Source organism: Xyrauchen texanus, chromosome 41, assembly GCF_025860055.1.
Source record: "Xyrauchen texanus isolate HMW12.3.18 chromosome 41, RBS_HiC_50CHRs, whole genome shotgun sequence".
Lineage (NCBI taxonomy): Eukaryota > Metazoa > Chordata > Actinopteri > Cypriniformes > Catostomidae > Xyrauchen > Xyrauchen texanus.
This window is the reverse complement of record NC_068316.1, coordinates 2,446,363-2,461,726: the sequence shown is the minus strand read 5'-3', so window position 1 is coordinate 2,461,726 and position 15,364 is coordinate 2,446,363. Positions and strand designations below refer to the sequence as shown.

The 15,364-nt window shown below is 37.0% G+C and overlaps 1 protein-coding gene across 8 annotated transcripts in view; it reads right to left on the bottom strand.

The window, feature by feature from the left end:
• slc12a7b (solute carrier family 12 member 7b) overlaps positions 1 to 15,364 on the bottom strand; it is a 115,573-nt gene that overhangs the window by 68,023 nt on the left and 32,186 nt on the right. For 2 of the 8 annotated variants that reach the window (XM_052113353.1, XM_052113357.1), the window contains exon 1: positions 11,750 to 11,946. The exons of the other annotated variants lie outside the window; for them this stretch is intronic. In XM_052113353.1, coding sequence (XP_051969313.1) covers positions 11,750 to 11,855 — 106 coding nt within the window. In that variant the 5' untranslated portion in view covers positions 11,856 to 11,946. Of the gene's footprint in view, positions 1 to 11,749; positions 11,947 to 15,364 lie in introns of those variants that run through there. 8 annotated transcript variants of the gene reach the window in all.

Here is a 15,364-nt window from a genome sequence, read left to right as displayed (position 1 = left end):
TACTTTAACCCTTTAAGCTCTGAAGGAATTTTTAAAGATATCCTGTTTCAGTAGCATACTAAAAATTAAGGCCTTATAACTCGAAAAAAAAAAACAAGGAGGTGGAAGTGTTTGGTTTGGAAATGTTTTCAATGATATAGGTTTTGATAAATTCTGAAACATTACTGTGACAGGGTGGAGGACGGGGTCGGGACGTGATTATACACTCCCGGTCCCTTATCAGGCTAATTAAGCCTCCGAGAGGGATAATGGCCGACTGCGGATGATGGTGCGAGGGAGAGAGATTGTTTACGGCAGCTGACCGTCATGTGTGCGTTTGTGTCTTTTGTTTACGTTTCTCATTAAACTTGTATTTATATTGTCAAGCCGGTTCTCGGCTCCTCCTTTCCCTTAATCCCCTTTACAATTACTTTTTTCTTATATTTTTTCTGATTTAGCATTATATATCTCTGAGTGTAAATACGGTGGCTCTGAAAAACTGCTTTCATTTTGGTTTGTTCCCAATCATGTCAACTGTATCGGAGAAAAACGTTGTATTGATACGACAAAGCAATCAAAAGTTATAGCATTACAAATATATTTATCATAGTGTCCAAAAGTGTCTCCAAGTGTCCAAAAGCCTCTCCAAACACACAAAACATAATAATTGTACATTAGATCTAATTACACATCCAAACACAACAATGACTAAAGGTTTGCATAGCATGCAGACGTGATTTTAATAATGAGATTGCACAGAATGAGTTTCATTGTGTGCCATTTGAGTCATCATTGTGTCGGTGTCAGTTACTTGATAGGGATGGGCACGAGTACTCGAGGACTCAGGTACTCGGATGTGGCACTTTCCACAGTTGAAAAGTGGAAATTCAGACTCTCCGAGTTGAACGGCAACAACAATACAGAGCATTGTGGCTTTGCTCACAAGAGCAAACATTTGGACACACACACACACACACACACCAGGCGCATGTGGCAGTGTACAGCAGGCGAGTGTTTCAAACAGCTAGACAGAGCGCAGTTAAATGGAACAACAAATTAAAACGCAAGGGTTATGGCATCTCCTGTTATTTGAGAATATACGGTTCAGACAGTCACTAAAAAACTGGTGTGCACTTACTAAGATTACTGAAGGAAGAACAGACATATGCGCTTTTTGCACATTCTTTCAGATTTGGACAGCGAATCTTCACATAATGACAAAATATGATGCATTACTTTTTGATTATGCAATCTTTTGTACATTTTGTGACATACTCTTTTATAACAGCCTATAATAATGAATATACGATACACTGGAACAAGACACAATGCAGCAGCCATAGACGTTTGTCAGACATGTTATTATATATAGAGTTATAGAGTTATGAACATGTCCCTGGAGTACTCGAGTAGACAAAATGACCAAAATGCCCATCCCTAGTACTTGGCGCCATCTCCTGGTGGCCATGTGTAACATCGTGCTTTATGTGGATTTTTCAATGATCAATGCATCTGATTACCTTGTATGTGGGCTTGTTTGAAAAATAATCACCCCCTCCAAGTAATGGTATGTGATATTTTATGTTCCGTTAATTTTTCTTGAAGTTATAAACGTAAACGCGGCATATAAGCAATACCAACATAATTGTCAAAGACATATATTTAGCTATTACTCGCTATACTTTTGTCTGAGAGTAAAACAAATAACCTGGTTGTATTCAACTGTTTGAGAGCTTTCCAGCAACATATGACACATGGATATTTGTTGGTTTTGTGTTTTTACTGATAATAATAATAATAATAATAATAATAATATCTAGTGCAATTTTTTATATGAATAATCAAAACGGAGCACTTCTATTATGTCTGCAAATTTCAAAGCACTTGTTCAGTTTTGGTCCTAATGCATACATATAGTAAAGTAGAGCTTCTAAGCTTTCAAACAAAACCTATTTTGTGTTGGTCAAGACTGGAGTTATTCATATTTTGATAATCATTTTTTTCTCAAGCTTAAAGGGTTAATTTTTTGGATCTCGACAGCCTCTGTCCTCACTGATTTTGGTTGTATGAAAAAAGAGGAAGAGGAACATTCAGGAAAGAAATTACGGGAACAAATTTTAGCAAATGTATTTGCAATGACATCAGAATGAGTTAATGACAGAAATGTATTTTTCCGGTGTACTATACCCTTAAGTGATTCATATATATGTCTAAGGAGCATCATCAGAAATGATGAAATCCAAAACAGAGTTATGATTTATCTAATGTATTTACTGTACTGTTGTAGAGCGCTGGAATGCATGGCCTCTGGGATTATTCTCACATGCGAACACAGCTGCAGACAGTGGGATTGTGTAAAAGGGGTGTGGTGTGTGAACACTGACACACAGAATGCACACACGGAAGTATTTCTACATTTTCCACTTCTGGGTGGTTTTACAATCGTCTGTGGTCTGGGGGAGAGAGCAAGATCTCTGTAGCATGACAGGAGGAGGTCTATGGATCAATTTATGGTGTCATGGGAAGCTGCGCTGGAAAACACAAATTTGAAAAAACTTCCAAAAGTGCCAATATGATGACGCCTATTGGACCATGAGTTTTTTTAATATAAAAAATATTAGTAGTAATGTGTATATATATACATTTATATATATATATAATTTAAGTATATATTTATTAGATGATTTAACTAATAAAACAAATTATAATAATCACTCATTTTTTGCATTGTGACATTTTCATAACAGTTAAGGACAAATTATAATTACTAAAATGAGGATAAAAATGAAGTAATATTAAATATAATAATAATAATGTTATACATATTTATGTAAAATTTGATGATTCATAAAACAGGGTATCTGCAGGATCAAAGGAATAAATTTAAGACTTTTTAAGGACAAATAAAGAAAATTTTAAGACCATTTTCGCAATAAAAGAACACATTAATTCATTAGCTGGTCAATACAAATCCACTGAGACTACTTGGATGTCTCTGGACATGTTTATATTAGGGCTGTCGATTTAATTCAGTGCGATTAATTTGACTAAAAATTAACATGCGTTACATTCTTGCGTTCAAAACACTTGATGGAGCGCAAATCCGAACTAAGGGATCTTAAGATGTGTTTTAAGTATTAAACTATATTTAACTTGACACAGTGACCTAAAGATGTATGTTTATGACGCAACACACCCGAGATGCTACACAAGCACGTCTGACGCAGGTGTACATTGACGGTCCTTAAACAAGCCCTCATAATAAATCTCTGATTGATAAATTCACTTGTGTAATGGATTACTGTGAACTGTGAGTCAGTGATTGACTTATGATCAATAATATGGTAATAATCAATACATTGTATTATAAAGCCGCTTTTATATTGTCTTATCAAAGATGAACTCTTCTGCTACAAGAATGTAATGCATTTTAATTATCTGAATATTTGTTTATTTTATAAATTGAATTATTGTTATATGAGGGGCTTTCTCAGCAAATATTTGTATATGCGATTAATCGTGACTAATTAATCGGGACACCATGTAATTAATTCAATTAAAAATGTTTATCGATTGACAGCCCTAATATATATATATATATATATATGACACTGATCTTAAGATGTCTTTGAGTTCAGAAGAGATAGATAGGTCATTATTGGACATTCAAGGTACTCTCTATGCCTTAAACACTATCTACTCACATTTGCAAACAAAATGTCTGGATTTTAATAATAATAATAATAATAAGATAAAATCTATATTATTTTAATAGGTACTTTGTGTCATTTCTGCCACACTAGCAGCACCGAACAGAATTGCAAAAATTATTAGATTTTTATTAATTTCCAGAGAAATCACGAGGTATGCAAAAGTTGTAGCAATGCTAGTGTCCTAGCCACCGCCCAGTTGCTATGGGGTTGCTAAGGTGTTCTGAGTGGTGTTTAGCATGTTGTAAGCAGTGGTTGGTGTGTTTACTGGTGATCTGAGTGGGTTTTAACATGATGCTATGCAGTTATGGGGGTGTTTGCTAAGGTGTTGCCTGGATGTTCTGAGTGGGTTTAAACACATTGCTATGGGGTTGCTAAGGTGTTTCGAGTGTTTTTTAACTTGTTGCTATGCAGTTGTGAGGGAGTTTGCCAAGGTGTTTCTAGGTGGTTGCTTAGGTGATCTGAGTGGGTTTTAACACATTGCTATGGGGTTGCTAAGGTGTTCAGAGTGTTTTTAGCATGTTGCTAAGTAGTTGTTAGGGTGTTTTCTAAAGTGTTGCTTGGGTGTTCTGAGTGTGTTTAGGCACATTGCTATGGTTGCTAAGGTGTACACAGTGGTTTTTAGCAGGTTGCTTTGCAGTTGTAAGGGTGTTTGCTAAGGTGTTGCTAGGTGGTTGCTTAGGTGTTCTGAATGTGTTTTAATGTGTTGCTTTGGGGTTTCTAAGGTGTTCTGAGGGTTTTTTAGCATGTTGCTATGCAGTAGTGAGGGTGTTTACCAAGGTGTTGCTTGGCTGTTCTGATGGGCTTTTAACATGTTGCTATGGGGTTGTTAAGGTGTTCTAAGTGGTTTTTAGCATCTTACTATGCAGTTATGAGGGTGTTTACTAAGGTGTTGCTAGGTATTCTGAGTGGCTTTTAACACGTTGTTATGGTGCTGCTAGGTTGTTCTGGGTGGTTGCTAGGTGATTACTTACTGGCCTACATCAAAACAGCCTACCTCGGGTCTCTATGACATTTTGATCTCTAAATATTGTCCTTCCTTCAATCAGTGAGATATGTTAGCCCATTTTATAATCCAGTAAACGAAAATAGCATAGCATTTTATGTATCATTGATGGTGTTTGCAGAAAAGTTGCAGGAGGAGTTACACGGTCAACAACATTTTGGTTTAGTGTTTTCTTCAAATCTAAATTAACAACAGATTTCATACAGTAGTCCCGCCCCAAACTCATGCAATTGGGTGAGCCAATATTTCCATATCAGTCTAAAACAAACATATTGCAAATCCATTTGGTGCCATAAGTGGAGCAGAGATTACACACTGCAACTTTAAAAGACACCAAACAATGACTACATCCCAAGTTCCACATTAATCAAGCGGTGTTTGAGATGGAATCATGAATCACTGTGTAAAAATCATCCAAAATAATATTTAAAGATCTACTAACAATGGTAATCATATGCACAGGCTGTTGTGCTGTTTAAAAATGCTGCTATTGGAGCACTTGAACGTGGATGTTTTTAATCATCGACTTACATCACACACTGCTGAATCAGCATAAAGCGACATGGGAAACATTGACTGACATCAAACCCTAAACCTGTTGTTCTGCTGTACTGTGTGATAAAACGCCTACTCGAGTGGTCGCATTGTTTTTTATGGCATCACAATCACCTTTTTGTTTGATCCACATGATTAACGAACATGCATTTTATATTTGGCCTGCATAAGTCATCCAAACAAAAGTCCACGTAACTGTGTGTTTATTCTCGCAGACTCGAGCAGCAGCTAAACGCTTTGAGTAGATGTTAAAGCGCATGCTGAGCGGGTTTACAGTTACCCTGTTATTAAATTTCACGTTGTGTTTTTCACGGGTGGAGCTCTGAAAAAATTGGATACAGATGTTCAGCACAGTTCTTTATCCCAGTTATATGCAAGCAAGCAGAAATGCAAGAAGTGAGAGTCTCTTATATCTATGGAAGCTTTTGAGGTTTTAATGGAGATGCTGGACTAGTGTGGTTCTCAACCTTTTTAACTCATAGGCCTCCTATTTTCAATATTCAATGACCCTTCATTTTCCCCTTGCTGATGACTCTGGGTAGTTAGTTTACTTTATATTTTATAATTTAAGACATCTTCTGGTCCCATTGGAAGTTTGCTGGAAGTTTTGTCCCTGTCAAGCGGGCCTCAAATCAACCGTATTTGGACACTGTGGACTGTGACCTTTCTCTGTACAGTCCAAAAAGGAATAAATATGAAGTGCGACTCTATTCCTGAGATTAGATGAACATGAAGGGTGGCGTCTAATCTCCCACCAGCGTGAACCAACAGGAAGCAAGCTACAGGACCAATCAATAGCACTGAACTGGAATCAGAGTCCTTCTCCATCTCATAGAAGTGACGTGGAAGAAAAAAGCCGTTGCACAACACAGAAGCCTGCCAGATTACATAACCTTTAATGTGCCTCCTATTCCTCTACTGAGTCTGTAAAATTTGGGTCGTAATTGCAAGCCATGGTTGTAATTAGCAGGAGGAAAGTGATTGGCTGGTGCATCGTGAAACAACAGTAGACAATCAGTCTTTGGCGCACTCGCTTGGTGAAGTTCATTAGCAGATGCACATCAGAGATGCACTCAATGACCTGTTGTAATCACACAGCATAAGGTTGCTATTACACTGAGAGGTTGGAAAAATCTCTATATTTATGTGTGTGCTCTGAAATGACTTCAAATGTTGTTGTTTTTTATTTGGAGTAAATATTGCAAGAAGAGGAAGATGTAAAACAAGTCAAAATCTATTTTTAAAAATTATTGTTTTTTGCAGTTTTTATGCAATTGTTTTATGATTAAAAGGTGAAATAACAAAATTTGACAAAATAAATCATTAGGGTTTGAGTTGTAGATATATCTGCCTCTTACACATATTGATAATCAGAAAAGAGATATTGCATAATAAACATCGCCATTGCTGATCATTATGTTTGCGCAGTTACACCAGTTTCATACACTAACCTGCAAACTCATCAACGTCACTTTGTTCTTTTGTTCATTCTCAAGTAAAAAAACCTAATTATATATACAAATAGGGATGCAATAATATGGAATTTCTGGGGCGATACAGATAACTCACAGCTCATTGTTTGCCTATATTACAGATGTATGCTGATTTAAATGAGAAATAAATAATTCACATTTATGCATTTGGCAGACGCTTTTATCCAAAGTGACTTACAGTGCACTTATTACAGGGACAATCCCCCCCGGAGCAACCTGGAGTTAAGTGTCTTACTCAAGGACACAATGGTGGTGGCTGTGGGGTTCAAACCAGCAACCTTCTGATTACCAGTTATGTGCATTAGCCCACTGCGCCACCACCACTCCATAATAATGCTCTTGCATAATTTATGGTGCCCATTTATATAGTTGTTTACGGTAAGCCTGGTGACTCGCTCACAGTGAGAGAATATTGAACTTCTAACAGCTGTAATAAAGCATAAAACCAGAATGAGGCGATAAACTGCATGTAACTAATATTAATCAACAAAACACACAAAACAAACCCTAATCTCTGTATACATATTGTATTATTAGTGCCGGCAGCCGGACTGTGAGTGCAGCGGTGGTTTGTGTGTGTAATGAACGTGTGTGCTTGTGCTTATGCGCGTCTCATTTACAGACGCTTGCTACAGCGCCCATCTAAATAAACGTATTATTAAATGTGCCATTTTAGGTTGTGCTTGGACTTGTTTTAATCACAATGCTGCGATGTAAGTAACTATGTGCTATTTCCCAAATTCCGTTTATGTTTCATGAAGTAATAAACGAAAACGATAGCCCCTATGTAACATACATATATGTTTTTGTCGTTTATTGCCTCGTGATTCAATTATCGGTGTGATAATAATATTTAGATTTTCCCGGTTATTGGCCAAGAATATATCGGCAGCCGATATATCGTGCATTTAAGCGAATATACTGTATAAATGCCATGAACGGAACGTTTTTGTGTCATTCAGTTGAACTCCGACTCCGAGCGTCACTGAGCCGCCGCACAGCCGAGATCAACAAGCTCCTGTCCAGAAGAGGACATGAAGCGATCTGATGAGTGTGCTGTCAGAAGAGGCCCTCGCTAAACTCCCGCGAAAATATAAACGAACAAGTATTAACATTGATAGTGAACGCAAAGCTCTCAGTTTTCACTTTAAACTATCGTGTAATGTCAAATGTTCCTGGTTCATACACGCTGTGTTAATGTCACACAGTGATAAAGATGAGATGCACGCATACTCTGTGTGATAACATGATTTACAATTGCATGATATAATACAAATATTATATAAATATAACAATATATATATAAAAATTCTATTTTATATTTCATTTGAAAAATATAAAAAAAATGAGTTAAAAAAATAAGTGTAAATGTAAAATTTACCAATAACTAAAGTTGACCAAAAAAAGACTTTTTCAGTATATATAAATATTTTGGTATTTAAAACATTATTTTCATGTCATTCATAAGTTTTAAAAGCCTTAAAAGGAAATATGTAAAAAGCGGTTAGCACTGTCGCCTCACAGCAAGAAGGTTGTGGGTTCAAACCCTGGTTGCCCCAGCCTTTCTGTGTGGAGTTTGCTTGTTCTCCCCGTGTCTGCGTGGGTTCTCTCCGGGTACTCCGGCTTCCTCCCACCATCCAAAAGACAGGGTTAATTGGTGGTTAGGTTAGGCTAGGTTAATTGGTGTCTCCAAAAAAATTGCCCTAGGTGTGGATGTGGATGTGGAGGTGAGTGTGAGTGTATGTCTGTCTATGTGTGGCCCTGCGATGGACTGGCGACCTGTCCAGGGTGTCCCCCGCCTTTCGCCCAATGTTAGCTGGGATAGGCTCCAGCCCCCCGCGACACTGTACACAGGATAAACGGTTGACGATGGATGGATGGATGTAAAAATGACTTCTTAAGGTGTATGAAGCACACATGCAGAAAAAAGCACACCTTAAAAAAAAATGACAATTCATCGTGAAAGCCCGTAAAGTGACAATCGTCATAATCACAATTATTTGTTTGACTATTAATCAACAGCCAAATTTCTTAATCGTGACAACCCTAAATATTAGGGATGTGCCCGAAGCCGAATCCCATATTCGGAAAGGCACGAATAAGTACTTCAAAAACAAATAATGGACTCATCCGAATAATATACAAAATATTCTTATGACTGATAATCCAAAAAGTGACATTTTAAATAAACATCCAAAATGACAAAGAATTTATGAATCTGTGTAGTCAACATTTCTAACGTGTGAACTTTATGAATGAAAAAGTGCACGATGTGATTTCAGATAGGATGTGCGATATATAGATATATATATATATATATATATATATATAATAAATAATTAAATAATGTTGTCATAAAAAGTCATAACTTTCACCTGTTTTAGTCTATATTGATTATATTTTCATTTCTTTGAATGTTTATGTATTTATTATTCTCAGCAAATTTGTACTGATGCCTCCAGAAAAATTTTCTTAAACATACGAACGAAAATACTGTTTCATGCAGATATTAATATCAGAAATACCAGGAGAAACCGCAACATATTCCACAGTTAATGTAGCCTACAAATTCAGCTTCATCTGGTAAGAAAAAAACTATTAAAATATATTTTTAAATAATAATAATAATTATTATTATTAGGCTATTATTATAAAAAGGACTATTTTATTAATAGCAACTATAACATGTAAGAGTAACATTTAAAAATGGCCGTTTCATTTAGTTTTGATGCACTTCCGGTTTAAGCCCCGCCCACACACGTTTCTATCCGTATACAGAGACAGATACAGATAATTTTGTCATATGACCAGATACAGATACAGATACAGATAATGGCTTCACTGCACACCTCTACTCATATATATATATATACACACACACTGTATATATTTTAGGATTGGGATCAATGCCTTTCTCACACATCGATAATCAGAACATTTTCCCCATAACATCAATCTATATTGGCATTTTTTCAGATATAAATAGGGCTACTCACTGTCTGTTGGCGACGCCCAGCTAAGGATCCGGAGGCTGCACAAATTTCTGCAGCACTACAGTGCATCTCGCATTGTTTTCCATTAAATGTGACAGAAATCATTATCAAAAGACATCGATTATTTACTCTAGCCATCAGTGGATAATATGCATTGTGTATATGTATCTTTTATATAGCCTACACAATGTATTTTCAATTACAAGTATGTCTTATATGAAACCTATTCATGGCCACATACAGAGAAATAGCATAATAAACGTCACCATAATGTATGTGCAGTTACATCAGTTTCATACACTAACCTGCAAACTCAATGTCACTTTGTTTATTGTTGACGTACAAAAACCTTTGTAACTTTTTGTGTGTATGTTTACTAGACTCACAACTTTGGACAGCCACCCGCACCTCATCGACGCGTTCTGTGTGTGATACCTGTGCCTTGTCCTACACGCTACGCGTCACTCCTCGTCCGTAGTGCAAGCGGCTACGGTAAATGTTACATCGCCCTCTTGTGGTCTCCAAAAGATATTACGACTACATTAAATGCAAGGTCGCCTGACTGTGAATTGGAAAGCACAAAAATTAGGCTTCTAGTTTAAATGTCATCTAGTGTTATAATAACGATGCCTCAGAAACATCTCGAGAAAATAACGTGTCGATCAATAATCAATGCGTCGATATTTTACGGCATTCCTTATATACAGTATATATATATATAAATAAAATGTACAGAAACTTTTTAATTTTTATTAAAATGCCACACGGAAACTTCAGCAAACCTTTCTGAGTGACAAAATCATTCATTTAAAAAGAGTTCTGTCTGTTGTTCCAACTCAAACCCTGACGATTTATTTAGTTAAATTTCATTATTTCATCATTTAAACATTAAACAATTAAATATTAACATTTTTGTGTGCATTCACTGCGGAAAACATGCCTTGATCATTTTTAACTAGATTTTAAATATTTAACACAAAATAATAGAAAATATAAAAAATGACAATAAATAGTAAATAAATAATAAATGGACTTTTGCCTGTTATATTTCTTGCAATATTTAGCAAATTTAAATTAAAAAAAGATTCAATCAGAGACGCTATTAAAACATCTCTGTCTTAAACAAGTCACGAGACAAGAAAAGATCACAACATTAGATAAATAATAAAGTTTTTGTGTAACTTACTGGCCAACAAAAAAGCGCATTAAAATCATTGTGATATTCACAATGCAGCATGTTATATTGCCAGAAAAGTCATTAAAATATATATTAAATATATGATCTAGTTGGCACAAGAAAGGAAACTTATGCCGGGTTAAAGTGCTCCAACAGATGAAGAAATGCGGTCATTTATGTATAAAAACGGGCAGTTATTGATGGGGTTTGGAACCAAGAACCTGATCTTGTTCAGATCAATCCAGTTCCATTCTTTAAAAATGACCGGAATCGTTTGATCTTCGTGACTTATGATTCCGTTAACGGTTCTCCAGCGTGCAATTTTCCGCAGATGTGGCTGGAAAACAGTCCTCAAATACAATGACAGTGTTTCAAGCAGCGCATCTCTCATTACAAATCTGAAATGATCTCATTATTTGGTATCAGGGTAGCAAGTGCAATAAGAATTGCATTTTTAATTTCGAAATAATTCTTTACAAATAAAAAGTACTAAAAGAATGACTTATTACTGGAACTGTTATGGAACCAGAATCGTTAAGAGGAATCGGAATCGTAAAATTCCTTACCATTCCCAATCCTTGTTATTGACTAGATTCAGTGTTAAGATCTAATGTTACGCCACTGACAGAAGTGATAAATGAACAAACAACCAATATAAAGCACAAAACCAAACTCACTACTATCACAACACGTGTGAAGAGAGGAAAAAATAGATATAGATTATCTCCGTACAGTGACCCGTTTGGTTAACCCACAGCAGCATGTTACACATCCAGCAGTGCTGTGTTTGGATACACACTCCGGATTCCAGAAAATTCCCAGAGGGTTCAGCTCACCTACAGTTTCTTCATCCTCTTCCCTCAGGACGTTGTTGTCATCAATATCTTCCTGAGAGGACTTTCTGCCATCATTCACAGGGACTACAGTGAAGTTGGTGGGCATTTTCTCACCATGCGCCTCTCAGTGAGAGCGTCTATTCCTCCTTTGATCTCAAACAGACCTCCGTCTGTCTGTCTGGCTCTCCCTCTGTGGTGGCTTGTTTGTGTAGTGGTTCGAAGTTCTCAGTTGTGCTCCTATCTCTTGGACACCGGGTTGGTCATGTGACCAGCCTTCCTCCAAATAAGGAAGCAGCCCACTCCGCCCACAGGCCGTCCTGGAAGCACACAGGAGTTAATGTCTCCTCCTCTTTGCCTCTGGCAGTATGAACCTCCACAGACACAACAAGATGCAAGATAAAGAAAGCTATTGATTAAGAGAGTATTTCCAGTCAGTTCTAAGTACTGTATTTATGGAACAGAATCGTTATATAGTCAGAGAAGAACACAGCTGTTTCTAATTTTGACTTATTAAGGAAATTATGCAAGGGATTAATGGCCTCAGTCATCATTCAATGCTTAATTTTTCCCCCATACAGTGAAAGTTAACAGTGACTGAGGCAAACGTTCTGCCTATTGTCTCCTTATGTGTTCAACAGCAGAAATAAACTCATACAGGTTTGAAACGGCATGAGGGTGAGTAAATGAAGACAGGATTTTCAATTTTGGGTGAAATATACCTTTAAAGAAAGAATGTCATCAATTGAAGTCAAAATAAAATACAAATGGACCATTGACATTAAAACACATTCCTGGTTTACTGTGCAAGATTTATCAGCGCACGTGTCTTCATAATCATTCATTAAACATGTAAAAACAAGCTCCGCCTCTGGATCAATTTTTTTTTCGATTTATGTAACAAAGCACTATTATTTTTCAACTCATCCCCAATCAATCATATAAATATCATATATATATATATAAATATAAATATGTATTGCTGACTGTGGAGCGGAGGGGGGCGGGGCCGGGTCGGAATATCGCACGCACGGTCCCCAATCGGCCTGATGAGGCGTGCGAGGGATAAAGGCGGCCGGTGACGACGGTTCGAGAGAGAGAGAATTACGGGCATGTCCGTCATGTGTGTGTTTATGTTTGTGTGTTTTTGTTTTGAGTTTAATTAAATATTATTTATATTGACAAGCCGGTTCTCGCCTCCTCCTTGCCCATCCTTTAACTGTGTTACACTGACTTTAAAGGGGAGTTGTATTATTTATAAAATAACAACAGATTTCCCAAACACTTCCGCAGTCCTTCATTGGTCAACAAATTTATTTTCCCGAACAAAACTCAATCCATTGGATAAATCAGAAGTTGGCATACAAACAAACAGCAATGTTGAAATTGCCAAAGCATCAGTGTTTACAATCTTCTGGAAGTCAACCTACGAATACCTGCACTTAATTCTTCATATTAACCCTTTAATGCATACCTTGGGTCTTTAGTGACCCGGGACCTCAATCCACCCTGTACCTCATCCATATATATATATATACATATATATATATATATATATATATATTATAAAACCTCTTAAACTCTGAAGCATTTTTGGGCTTCTGCCAGCAATTTTTCACACTCAAATTTGGACTAACTGACCAAATTTTATCTCATTCCCAAAAGCATGTAATTTTGGTTCTGTTCACCATATCTTCCTCCAAAAAGTCTTACTTTTATTCCACTAGATGGCAGCAATTTGTTTTTCCTCAATCACGTTCTGTCACAAAATGCCGATCTGAAATGTAGGTGGCGCTCTTACGCATCTTAGCCCTTGCAGATGTGCTTGTCCATAGACATTCAGTTTAATGTTCAGTTCAAGCAGCACCCTCATTATTGCATTGAATAACTCGGCCTCTGAGTGGACTATAAGATCAATCTAGGTGTCATTAGAAAGCTGAGATCCTCCCCTTTATGATGTCATTTTATCATTAATAGTCAAAAACTGATGATATTTCTGATGATTTGTTTAACATGGTTTTCCTGCAGGACTGCATGTTTTGTTTTGGACGTCTAAGATATAACATTGGATTATTCACACATTTTTTATGTAAAAGCAGATAGTTTTTTTCTCCCCTTTTTCCTCTCCAATTTGGAAAGCCAATTCCCAATGTGCTCCAAGTCCTTGTGGTGGTGTAGTGACTCGCCTCAGACCGGGAGGTGGAGGACGAATCTCAGTTGCCTCCGTGTCTGAGACGGTCAATCCGCACATCTTACCACGTGGCTTGTTGAGCGTGATACCGCGGAGACATGGTGCATGTGGAGGCTTCACGCCATCCACCGCGGCATCCACGGACAACTCACCACGCGCCCCACTGAGAGTGAACCACATTATAGCGACCACGAGGAGGTTACCCCATGTGACTCTACCCTCTCTAGCAACCGGGCCAATTTGGTTGCTTGTTTGATACCTGGCTGGAGATTTGAACTTGCGAACTCCAGAGGTGGTAGTCAGTGTCTTTACTCACTGAGCTACCCAGGCCCCCACAGGTATAATTTTTAGCTATTTGGGGCTTACAGCAGCAGTTATTGGAGCATAAAAGAGGTGTTTGTATTTGATGTCATATAAATATTAAATCAGGAAATTTGAGGCTGATACAATCACTGATTTTTTAACATTAAAATCAGTCGATGCAATACAGATATCGATACCGATTTTCTTTTTAAATCTGCCCTTAGCCCAGTGGTTCTCAAACTTTTTCGGTCATTCCCCACTTTGGACAAGGGGGAATTTTCAAGCCCCATCTGCCCCCATCGCCCCAACACAATGCTAATGAAATATGCAACAAGCTTAAAATGTTCCAATTTATTGAACAGTAGTAACAAGTAACAAGTAGTATCAGTAACAAGTTGTATCTAAATGCAAACTAACTATTTACATGAAATAACAGCAAGTTCAAAAATAGAGAAAATAAAAGTGCAGCTGTGTCAACATTTGTATCAAGATAAAAAAAATTTGAAAAGAAATACAAGTGCTACTTTGCAATCTGTTAAAAAATGAAAAAAAGAGAAATCCATTTGGCAAGAAAGTATTTAAAGAATTCATTTTCCCTGCATTAGTGGCTGCAATGAGCTTGTTTTGCATTGCACAGTTTCTCAAAGCAGGGTTGCAGGCTTGATACTGCCACTCTCAAGTCATGCTCAATGTTCAGTTGAGATCTATACTTAGTTTTCAGTGAAGCAACAGCTGAAAATCCCATCTCACAGAGATATGATGTGGCAAAGGACTAACATCATTTTGTACTTAAAAACGTGAAATATATATATTTTTTAAATAGACATAACATACTGTGTTTGAAATTGGATTAAAATTATGGGCAGTGTAGCTATAAGATAAACTAATGATTCATTATTCTAATATTCCTTTGTTCCGATCAGAGCATGTGAGCGGAGCGCGCATTTCTGAATATTCCGCTCTGCTCGCTCATTCCGCTCAGGGTCGCAGCTCAACCCAGAATGGCCTGCTGGTTCAAAAATATGTGAAATAAGGGCTGCCTCCGACTAAAGTTTTTTTCTAGTCGACTAGTAGTTGTTCATTTAAGCCATTAGTGGACAAATCGCCCCTTTATATTGATTTAA